Source organism: Theropithecus gelada, chromosome 6 (assembly GCF_003255815.1).
Source record: "Theropithecus gelada isolate Dixy chromosome 6, Tgel_1.0, whole genome shotgun sequence".
NCBI lineage: Eukaryota > Metazoa > Chordata > Mammalia > Primates > Cercopithecidae > Theropithecus > Theropithecus gelada.
Window position 1 is genome coordinate 89,869,067 of NC_037673.1, and position 12,915 is coordinate 89,881,981.

Sequence of the window (12,915 nt, forward strand, 5' to 3'; positions counted from 1 at the left end):
TTAAATAAGTTTAATTCTACCTAAGCCGTATATATGTAATATATTGTGTCATCCAATTTTAGAGCTGATAAATTATGAAGAAAATCTATGTCTTAGGATGAATGCAATATATGTTTATTGATGTATTTGTCATTTCTTCTTTTCTGTAAGGTACTACCGTAATAATATATTTGTGGTTGATAAAACATGCAAAAAGGAAATATACAATAAATGAGGTAAAGAAAATAATGTCAAAATTAATTTTTAAAATTGTATTTATTAATGGTAAAAAAGATCAGTAACAATTTGTTGAATGAGGATAATGAACTTTTTTATTATTTTTTAAATCTGGGCTTAACACTTCACAATACAGAGGTCAAGTTCTAAGTTCAGTTTGTTTCAAGATCAGGTTTTCATGGCTGTCATAGGTGAAAAAGCCACTACACAAACACATATAGATCAACATGAAACCAGTATATCCTTAGCTGTGCCCACAAAATCATGGCATTTATTTTTCAGTGTTAACTACCAAATAGGTGAAGGCTATTGTTGAAATTTGACTAATAAGTATCCATCATCTGTGATGTCAATTTGTTGTTTTTGCAACAAATGGAAATTTTTTTATATATATATATTTTTTTAGACTTTAAGTTCTAGGGTACATGTGCACAATGTGCAGGTTTGTTACATATGTATACATGTGCCATGTTGGTGTGCTGCACCCATCAACTCGTCAGCACCCATCAACTCGTCATTTACATCAGGTATAACTCCCAATGCCATTCCTCCCCCGCCACCGCTCCCTATAATAGGCCCCGGTGTGTGATGTTCCCCTTCCCATGTCCAAGTGATCTCATTGTTCAATTCCCACCTATGAGTGAGAACATGTGGTGTTTGGTTTTCTGTTCTTGCGAAAGTTTGCTGAGAATGATGGTTGCCAGCTGCATCCATGTCCCTACAAAGGACACGAATGCATCCTTTTTTACGGCTGTGTAGTATTCCATGGTGTATATGTGCCACATTTTCTTAATCCAGTCTGTCACTGATGTACATTTAGGTTGATTCCAAGTCTTTGCTATTGTGAATAGTGCTGCAACAAACATATGTGTGCATGTAATGCTGCTATACAGTAATGCTATGGCTGGGTCATATGATATTTCTAGTTCTAGATCCTTGAGGAATCACCATACTGTTTTCCACAATGGTTGAACTAGTTTACAATCCCATCAACAGTGTAAAAGTGTTCCTATCTCTCCACATCCTCTCCAGCACCTGTTGTTTCCTGACTTTTTAATGATTGCCATTCTAACTGGTGGGAGATGGTATCTCATTGTGGTTTTGATATGCATTTCTCTGATGGCCAGTGATGAGAAAAGCATTCAAGAGTCACTGAAACTCTTCATTTGCAATATTTTATATCATGTTAGAAAATCCTATTTCTAAATTCTTAAGCAAAAAGAGATGATATTTTTGTAGATAACACTGGTTCTTATGAAACAAATAGGCCTGGTTTTTATACACTATACTAATGACTTCTTATAGCACTTTGTATATTTCTGCCATCAATTTCTTTCTCATTATGCTGTTTCTGCATGTGACCAATGGCATGGACACATTTTCCTAAATGCTGCTTGCTACTTCTGTTTCCTCTCTCTAGAATTCATTGTTTCCATTAAGACAATTACTCCAAAAGTTTTGCCATAAGGGATTATTTTCATTAAAAAAGTAATTTACTGTTGAGAAAATGTCTTCTCAGGTATATCTTTCATTTAATTTTTGTCAAAGAAACAAAACAAAACAACTAGTTCTTTGTGTATTTGTTCTTTGAAACATAATGAAACAAATATCTAAAAGCAGAGCTGTGTCAGAACCATCCTAACTTCCATCCAACTCTCCAGTAAATCTACACTGTAATCTTTATTGTAATATTTATTTCTTTAAATCCTCAGTGTTTTTTAATGTCACAGTATTTGCTGATAAAGAAATAAAGAATGCATTTTAGTTCGTCACCATAGTGTTTTCCATGTTCTGTCATTTTTACTGTGTCAAGAAGGACAAATATTCCCTAAGATAATGACTATTTGTCTTTTAGTAAGTTAGATTTTTTTAAAAGACCTTTAAACATTTATAATTACTTAGACAAATTTTGTAAGAACCATGATTATATATCACTAAATTAAAACATGGTTGAAAAAAATTACAGAAGTTTATCTTCATGTTTTGGATACTTAGTGTAGAAATCTTTTGTTTAACAAGATGACTCCAAACTAGCTAATATCTCAAGGCTCAATACTGGCTTAGGAGGGATTCACATCTAACAAAATATATGGGAAGCCACATTTCAAATCATTTCCCCACAATTCTTTTTTTTTTTTTTTTTTTTGGCCAAATGTGATCAAATCATCATTGTTTTGTAATATGGCTGTGAAGAGCTCATATTAAGAATAGAAACAAGTGGGAGCTTTTTCACTTTGTCATTGTTTGCTCTTGATTGCATTTCCAGCACTAGTTTTAAACTGCAGTTCACTTACTGGTTTATAGGAATATGTTAAAGTCACTTGTATGTATTATGAGGATTAATTTTGTTACAACCAGAGTCCGTAATACAAAGGACAACTCTAATTCATTACCGTGTGCTGAAAGCTAAAGGAGGAATAAGGTCACCCTGCCCATGGCCTCTCCCCAAGAGCATGGCAACCCTGCTCTTCCCTCAAGCTTCCTCACATATTTTTATTATTATTATTATTATACTTTAAGTTCTAGGGTACATGCATACAACGTGCAGGTTTGTTACATATGTATACTTGTGCCATGTTGGTGTGCTGCACCCATCAACTCGTCAGCACCCATCAACTCATCATTTATATCAGGTATAACTCCCAATGCCATCCCTCCCCCCTCCCCCCTCCTCCCTCCCCATAATAGGCCCCGGTGTGTGATGTTCCCCCTCCCGAGTCCAAGTGATCTCATTGTTCAATTCCCACCTATGAGTGAGAACATGCGGTGTTTGTCCTCAACACACACTGGCTCACCCACAGACCAAGAAAGGTCTCCAGTGACAATCCCAAGTGATATTTTAGTGAAGTTTAATTTCTTTCTCTCTTCTCATACACCAAAAAAACTGTACATCTCTTATTTGTACCCATTTTGAAACAGTTATACTAGTCTTCTGGCACCAAGAGGAGATACTGCACTTAGGTTTATCTCTGATCTGAAACACAGTGCCTGGTATATAGTAGTCTCTCACTTAGTAAATTTCTACTGAATGAATAATGAAATCAATAAATAACTTAACGTCCAGCATGTACACATTCTCTATCTTATATTCTGTAGTGAAAATAAAATTTAAGAAGTACAAATCTAAAAGTCCCTGTAGCATTTCAGAGGGCAGTAAAGAAGAACAATGGCATTCTCCTATTGTCACATCCTGTTAGAATGCAAAAAATGGTTTGTAAAGTCACTTTCTTTTATATATTCATGGGATCTGACTTTCCTTCATGGTTGTCTTTGTGTTGTACTTTTACTCAGAATGAGCATTTTATGAAAAATGTTATTTAGTAAGGAAAACTTTAACAACTGGTATCTATAAGTAAGCATTTTTTGGAATAAGAGGCTCTTTGCAATGGTATGGAGGAATTCCAAAGTGCTTAGAAAAAGCAAAATTGTTCATGAATAGAACAACTCGAAAACCACAAGCAAAACAGTGCTACTCATATGGCATGATATGTTAACTATAAATCATGCCTACTGAATTGGTCAAAATGTATGAAATATCCAAAAGCTAGAACAAAGGAGAGATGGCAACAACTCTTAGAAAAGAAAGAACTTAAGTAATGAAAAGGTGACATTTTCCAATTTCAATTAAATGGCTTTACTAGATTCAAAGGGAGTTTAATAGGGCTTGGACAGAATTAAAGCATTACTATGAAAGGTCACAGATAGATAATTGATTTGAGTTTGTAATATAAGGTCACATTATTTAGGATCTCCATGGAGAAGAATGAAAGAAAGGCTAGTCCCTTCAATTGACTTTAGTGAGTTCAGCTGGAGTATTTTATTGTTGAAAGTTTCCTTAGAGAAAAAATATTTTCACTAACTCTAAGGAAACTTTCCCTAGTTTCCTAGTTTTCTAGTTTCTCTAGAAAAACTGGAGAAAGTTTCCTTAGAGTTAGTGAAAATATTCTTCTTAAAGGATGAATATGAAAGAAAAAAGTTTTATTTTAAATAATCAAAAGAAGATTCACGAATACAGGTACGTAATATACATACAAAGAAATCTTGTGAAATTCTGCAAAAGTGGAAAGATCTAGATAGGGAGAAACTATTTAAGAAGAGAGGACTTGACTAATAAAATAAATGAATAATGTAGGTAACTGATGGTTCTTAAGTACACTAGGTGGATGCGCTGTTCTGAATAGGAACAATGCACTCAATTTAGAACCAGAAGCACTGGGGGAAAAATACCCTCTCAGAAAAATACATGTACTTACCAAACTGGGTGCTATTTTTGACCTAAAAGCTACATATGTAGGTGTTTTAACAGGAGAAAAGAAGGTAATAATTAGTGTTTGCAGAGAAAAAACTTAAAGGAAAAAATAACTAAATGGAATATCAGAGCAATCTTCTCTAGAGTATGGATTTTAAGTTACTCAACAAATTTTAAGAAAATTAGTCAAAATCATGTGACTAATCTGTGAGTATTAGCCTGAACACAAAACATCACAGAAAATCCTGAACTGGTAATTAAATAAAGAAGATAACAATTTGAATAATTTTCCATTCTAGTTTCCTTGATCATGTGACTCACAGTAAAAATAAAAATAAGGGTCCCAAATATGCTTAATAGAAAGAAGATTAATATAGTACATAATTCTTACAACTTTTAGAATTTTACTTGATTGCATATCCTAGAAAATTGCTTCTTCAGGTGTATTTTCTTAAAGAGAAACAAATATACTTACTTTTGCTTGATTCTTTCCTTTTAGTTTCTTTTGGACTATAATTCCATTCTTTTGGCATGCTCTCAAGCAAACAATCAGGAACAATGTGCTTGTTTAGGTTTGTCTCACAGTTTCTCCTAGAGCTCATCACAGATACTATCTGCTGTACAGTGTCCTTGACGGCATCGGTCAGTGCCAGTCTCAAGCATCGAATGACCTCTAGCTCATACTCCACGCACGCTGAGACTTTAAAATCAGATGGCATATTATGGTTAGCAGAACCTAGCAAATCATTTGTGCCTTGCTCAACTAGAATTCAGTTTCACAATAATCTAGTTTAAAGCTATAGGAAAGGAGAGCTGCTTTTAACCAAGAAATCATATGATTGATAACCACTCCATAAAACATTTAAAAAAATAGTCTTCTTCTTTGGAATAAAAGAAATGGCAATTAAGATAACAGTACATAATATTTACTGGTACTCTTGGACTCTTCTGGTGAGAACATAAATTGTATGACCTTCCCTGATGACAACTTGGCTGACAATAATGTCAAAGCTTCAACCTTTTACTTATCAGTTGACTCACATATTCCTTTCTGTAGGACTTTTCCTAAGAAATTTATTATAAATATGCAAAGGATATAGAAAAAATTAAAATCAATCAAAATATCCAATAATAGGTGATTTGTTTAATTAGCTCTGGTATTTCTGTCTATACAATAAAGCCAAATATTGTGTAGTAAAAATAAAGTAGGTTAGAAAAGAGTATGATATCCTATTTTTATTAAAAATATATATCTCCACACATATATAAAATAATTAAAAGATGTACTCTATAATGTTAATGGTGATTATCAATGACGGATGGAATTTCAGGTATATATTTTTCTTCCTTTTCTCTTCTTTCCTTTCTTCCTTCTTTCTTTACAAATGGTCAATCAATTCAGTGTTAGAATGTTACCAAGAGTTTTCTTATCAGCAAAATGTTAGAGCCGGTCCCTAGATTGCCAAGACACATAGCATGGGAAGAATAGAGTAATAGCCCTAAAACCCAGCTGCTAAAAACTCAAAATACTAATTCTTCATTATCAGCATAAATGAGAGAAGCAAGGGAAAGGATTGTTTAAAATGACAATAATTTTTATTAATGATTTTTATTATTGCAGTTTATTTCCACTTTTTATATTAAATTAACAAATGAAAACAAAGAAACATAAAATTCAGGTTAGAATCATATAACTTAAAGAATACCTGCTTCATTATCTAATTAATTTTCAAGTGTTTCAAATCACCATTAAAAATATAGACACTTTAGGAGGGGCCTCAGTGTCCTCATTTATAAAATGGTGAGGGGAGAGGGCGACAAGGGCTAGACAAGATGATATTTGTCAGTTTTCACCTTCCATGACTCTATTTAAGACTCCTAAGAAGAAAATAACAAATACGTCACAGCTGAGCACACACAAAGTTGAAAAGAACTGTGACTCTACTTCCTTTTACAACACAGTAATCAGGAGGCCTTAGAAAGGGCTGAATGAGGGTCCTAAATTGAGAATGTGCTTGAGGCCATGAGCAGCAATCCTAAGAATGATTTAAACCAGTTTTTGTATGTTCACTAAGCTACCAATTGCTTACCAATTTTTATCAGTATAATCTTTTATATTTTGGTAATAACAGATGTGGCAGGATTTCCAAAAAGAAACTTAATTACTTTTATGTTAAAATTTCTATAATTTAGAAGAATCAGAACAAAGGTAATTTAGTGAGAGTTTTCAGGCTACTGTTAAGAAAGATGTTATATGCAATAAAGAATAACCTAATGTGGTTTTATAAAAGCAATGGAAATTACATCTGAATATGTTTCTAAGTAAAAAGGTTTGGTTTAAATAATTATTCTATTAATATATTTACCAACCAGAAATCATTGGAAATGTCTCCAGATAAATTATAAGTAACTGGGGAGTCAAAAGTAACAAAACATCATTGAAAATCTTCTGCAAATACATTAGCATACTTTCCTGCTTTAGAAAATTAGTTTCTTTGATGCTTCATAACTTCAGGTGGAACATCTAAATTTAGAAATGTAAAAATTTAGACAAGCTCCGGTCTGATTTTCTCACTTTTTGAAAATAAGGACACTGATAAACCAGATAGGAAGTGATAGACCAGACAGTAAGTAGCAAGGCAAGGATGTATTCTCTAGTTAGCCAGTTCAAGCAGTGGTATACACAGGACTAGACGGGATGGCTTGGAGCAATCCACAATCTCTAAGTACATGCCATACCCAGCCACTCCTAATAAATGTAGCATCTAAGTCAGCAGCCAAGCTTCTGACTCCCTTTTCTACTTTTACTGCTGTAATTTATTTATTTATTTATTTATTTATTTATTTATTTATTTATTTATTTATTTGAGATANTTTATTTATTTATTTATTTATTTATTTATTTATTTATTTATTTATTTGAGATAGAGTCTAGCTCTGTCAACAGGCTGGAGTTCAGTGGCAAATCTTGGCTCACTGCAACCTCTGCCTCCCGGGTTCAGGTGATTTTCCTGCCTCAGCCTCCTGAGTAGCTGGGATTACAGGCATGCGCCGCCACACCTGGCTAATTTTTGTATTTTTGGTAGAGATGGGGTTTCACCTTGTTGGCCAGATGGTCTCAATCACCTGACCTTGTGATCCCCACACCTGGGCCTCCCAAAGTGCTGGGATTACAGGTGTGAGCCACTGCGCCTGGCCTACCCGCTGTATTTAAACAGTCCTCTACAAAACTGCTGGGGCGCTTTAACCTGCCCTATTCTTATCTGAGACCAGTCCTCCATCTTCTGTAATTACTCTGCAATGCCCTAGAATTAGAGAAAATTTTACATATGTCTAGAATTGTCCGCAGTCTATTTAGTAATATGTGAATTCCCCAGTATCTCTGGCTTTAGATCCAAATTTCTTAAAATTTTAGAATTAGAAAGCCATTAATTTTAATAACGGCATTGGCCTCCTCAGGCGTGCTTTAAAAATAGACAAGTGTGGAGAAGCACTTCCAGAATGATAGTGTGAAGACCTGGGAAAGTCTGCACCTCCATTAAAGCTATCAGAACACTGGCGAAAATTGTGAAAATCAACTTTTGAGAACTCTGGAAATTAACCACATGCTTGCAACAATCCAAGGAGTATTTATTCAAGAAAATCAGCTGAATCTTGGTAAAAACAATGAGCTTTGTGGCATTTTAACCTGCTCTATTCCCAGCTCCCATTTCTCAGCAAGTTCTACTTGAACTACTATGGCCTTGAAAACGAGCAGCCTTGAAGCCATGGTAGTTATAAAAGCCTAGCAGCCACTGGAAGAGGCAGAATGTGTTTTGACCTATCCACAACGTCCCAGTCTCCCAGATTGTCACTATTTGTCTTGTCCGGAATCTCCCTGGAAGAGCGCTGTCCACAATGCATATCCTTGTTCAAACTAACTCAGTGACTGAAAATGTCCTATCCCCAGGATATTTCATCAAAACAGTCAGCAGCAATGGTTTAACTCTGTGGCTGCCTGAGGTAGTAATACTGGTTGTGGCAAACAAGAAGCTAATAAAAAAAGGAAAAGAAAAACTGAGAAATGAAATGTACATGTATATAGTGGGGAGAAATTTTGAATATCTCTGTCACACTCCTGGGGATCAAGAAAGACACAGACATGTACAGGACTGTGCACATACCCAAGAAAGCCCTGAGAAAGCCCTAATCTCTCACCTCTGACTAATCTGGACGCTCTGTGCAAGCAGGGTGTAAAGACTAAGGAAGAGTTGCAAACTATGTGTGTGTTGGGACATGCTTTCAATTCTCTGGCAGTTTACAACAATTCTACTCCTAGGTATATATCCAAAAGATTTTTTGAACATTCACACAAAAACTTGTACACTATGTTCATACCAGCATTATTAATAACAGCCAAAAAGTGGAAACAACACAAATTCCCATCAACTGATGAATCAATAAGCAAAATGTATATTTTCATATAATGGATTATTATTCAACAATAAAAAGAAATGGAGTTCTGATGCATGCTACAACATGGATTAACCTTGAAAATATTATACTAAGTGAAAGAAACCAGACACAAAATGCACATACTGTATGATTCCATTTATACAGAACATCCAGAAAAGGCAAACTATAGAGACAGAAAGTAGATTAGTAGTTGTCAGGAACTGGGGAGGAACTGTTAATGGGTACAGGGTTTCTTTTTGAGGTGATTAAAATGGTCTAAAATTAAATGGTGCTGATGGCTGCACAATTCTGTAAATCTACTAAAAACCACTGAACTGTGATATGTTTACACTTTAAAAGGGTGAAATTTATGGTATATAAATTATATCTCAATACATTTGCTATAAAAATGCAATTGCCTCTAAAAGGACACACACAAACATTTGTCATTGATATCATAATATGATTTAATTAGAGCAGGGGTCAGAAGACTTTTTCTGTAAGTAGCCACATAATAAATATTTTAAGCTGTAAGACAGATGATCTTTGTTGCAACTAGTCATCTTTACTGTGGAAGCACAAAAGTATCCACAAATAATACGTAAGTAAATAAACATGGCAATTTCCAATAAAACTTTATTAAAATGGTGGGTTGGATTTGCTCCAAAGGCAATGGTTTACCAACTTCTAGTTTTAACATAAACATGGCAATTTCCAATAAAACTTTATTAAAATGGTGGGTTGGATTTGGTCCAAAGGCAATGGTTTGCCAACTTCTAGTTTGACTGGTTTAAAGGTTTTCCTTTGGTACTAGATGGGAACAGGACACCAAGAGCTTTTGATAGTAAGAAGAAAGAGAGAGATAATTTTGGAGTATAAATTCCAGCGGGGAAAAGGCAGGACTGGGTGGGATGTCCAACACAGAGTTTTTGTGCAATCAGAGTGAATCTTTTTTTAAATTTTATTTTATTTTATTTATTTTTGAGACAGAGTCTCTCTCTTGTTGCCCAGGCTGGAGTGCAACAGTACAATCTTGGCTCACTGCAATTCTCCTGCCTCAGCCTCCCAAGTAGCTGGGATTACAGGCACCCACCACCACATCCATTTTTTTTTTTTTTTTTTTTTGAGACGGAGTCTCGCTCTGTTGCCCAGGCTGGAGTGCAGTGGTGCAATCTCGGCTCACTGCAAGCTCCACCTCCCAGGTTCATGCCATTCTCCTGCCTCAGCCTCCCGAGTAGCTGGGACTACAAGCACCCGCCACCATGCCTGGCTAATTTTTTGTATTTTTAGTAGAGACAGGGTTTCACCTTGTTAGCCAGGATGGCCTCAATCTCCTGACCTCGTGATCCGCCCACCTCGGCCTCCCAAAGTACTGGGATTACAGGTGTGAGCCACTGTGCCTGGCCAGCCAGCTAATTTTTGTGTGTGTGTGTGTGTGTGTCTGTGTGTGTGTATTTTTAGTAGAGATGGGGTTTCACCATGTTGGCCAGACTGGTCTTGAACTCCTGACCTCAGGTGATCTGCCCGTCTCGGCCTCCCAAAGTGTTGGGATTACAGGCGTGAGCCACCACGCCCGGCCCAGAGTGAATCTTGTGCTGAGAAAGAACTAGAGGAAGAAAAGAGGCACAAACAGGAATTCAATGTAAAACATTTTTCACCATAGAGCACTGCATTAATGTATAGAAGAAGAGAAGAATGTACACTATGAAAATACCTTAAAACTATTTTAAAAATCAATTTCTGGTGTGAATTTTTCTTGTAATTTGTTAATTTCTTTTTAAAGCACAATTGCACAAAATAATTATGAATGGCTAAGATAATTTGGTTACTTAGCATAGCAAATATCATATAACATGTTCAATTGTTCCTGAAAGTAGCTATATAGCAAATAAGTTATTCTCAAATGAACTAGATTCATGGTATGAATGTATTAGTGGCCAAGGAAATGATATTATGAATTAAGTGAAAAATAGTACACTGAGAGTCCTTCATTTTTAGGGATGTTATTTAGGAAATCAGTGTTTTCAGTCAATAGTCAGCTGATAAAGCCAGTTCCAAATATTTTATTATGTGTCTAGTGGGCTTGCTACCTGAGATAATCATAACTTATTTTTAAAAATGATTATAACTTTGAAGAAGAACTTTTATTTTAGTAATGATAAAATAACTGGTCCCAGACTCACCCTCCTGCTATGAAAGCTAGAAAACAGGGAAATATATGCAAAATAACTATTTTCGTATATTAGACAACAGGAAACACTGTCATTGCCTTTAAAAGAAAACAAATTAAAGTCTGAATGTACTTTCAGGATCCCAGTTCAAGGAGCAGAAAGTCAAGCAAACCATTAAAGTCTCACTGAGATGAAGAGACAGGGGATGAGGCAGCTAGAATTTTCTGAGAAAAGTACCAAAGGGATGGATCTACATAGGGAAAGAGCTCCAGAAATCTGCATAAGGTTCCCTTCCAGTCTTACACAGAATACTAGGCTGGCAGTGGGAAGGTTGACTCCAAGAAGCCAAGCGAAAAACAACTACTGGGAAACTGTTAGGTGAACAATCCTCAGAGTTCATACAAGATTGGCAAAGTCTTGAGTTCAGACCAGAGTGGCAAGATGTCACTGCATATCTGACACTCAAAGGACACCCAAAAAGATAATGTTTTAGCAAATGGGCTAAACCAGGCCTAGAATAAAGACTACTTTAGATCTGCCCTAATAAACCTTGAAAACAACTAACTCTCAAGATGATCAAGGTGATACACAAGTAACACAATACAACAAAATCTGTAATGGAAGAAAACAAAATCTAGAGACTCAACAACATAATGCTGATAATGTCTGGCATTCAATAAAAAATTACCAGGCATGGAAAAAAATATGATCCATAATCAAGAGAAGACTAAGTCAATAGAAATATATCCATAAATGAAAGAGATGATGGAATGAGCAAACAAGGTTTTAAAACAGACATCATGTATGTATAAGAATATTTAAATGAGAAGGTGTATACAAAATATAAAAAGAAACTGTATAGACTTGCTAGAAGTTGAAGAAACTTGGAATAAAAATTCACCATATAGTCTTAATAGTACTTTAGACACTGCAGAAAAAAAAAAAAATCACCGAACTTGAAGATACAATAAAAAGTAACCAAACAAAAGAACAGAGAGAAAGAAGGTTAAAAAACAAAAATAATACAAAAAAACAAGGAAGAAGAATACAGCATCAGTGACCTGTGGGACAATGCCAAGAGGTGTAACATACACGAAATGGAGTCCCAGAAAAAGTGGGCGGGAGTGAAGTGGGGCTGGCAAAAGACAAAATGTTCCAAGAAAGAATGGCTGAAAAGTTTTCAAATTGGATAAAAATCAAACATCTCAGGTTCAGGCAGCTCAGTAAACCCTAGGCAGAAAAAATACAAAGAAAAGAAAAACAAGGCACATCATAATTAAATTGCTGAAAAGCAGTGACAAAGAGAAAAGTCCTTATCAACTATAAAATAAGACATATTATGTAAAAGGAAACAGATACTGCAAATATTTCCACTGATTTATTGTCAGAAATAATGCAAGCCAGAAGATAATAAGATGAACACCTTTACAGTGCTAAAGGAAAAATGAAAAAGAACAACAACAAAAAAAATCTGAACCTAGAATTCCATATCTACTGAAAAATATTTCAAACATGAAGGCAAAATGCTTTTTGTCATGCAATCAAAAGCTAAAATAAATTAATGCCAGAAGATTTGTAATACAAGAAATGTTAAAGGAAGTACTTCAGGTAGAACGAAAATGATACCTATTGGAAACTCAGATCTACACAAAGAAAGGTATGGAAATGATAAATATGTGGACAAATATATAATGCTTTTTCCCATTTTTAATTTCTTTAAAATATAATATTTGGAGCAAAAATAAAACAATAAATTGTAGGGTTTATAATATTTGTAGAAATAAAATGTACAACAACAATAGAATAACGGATAGGGAGGAAGTAAATGGAAATATAGCATTATAA

The 12,915-nt window shown here is 34.9% G+C and overlaps 1 protein-coding gene across 1 annotated transcript in view; it reads right to left on the reverse strand.

Moving 5' to 3' along the window:
* KIAA0825 (KIAA0825 ortholog) overlaps positions 1-12,915 on the reverse strand; it is a 485,484-nt gene that overhangs the window by 261,650 nt on the left and 210,919 nt on the right. The window contains exon 16 of the mRNA XM_025387614.1: positions 4,941-5,165. Coding sequence (XP_025243399.1) covers positions 4,941-5,165 — 225 coding nt within the window. The remainder of the gene's footprint in view (positions 1-4,940; positions 5,166-12,915) is intronic.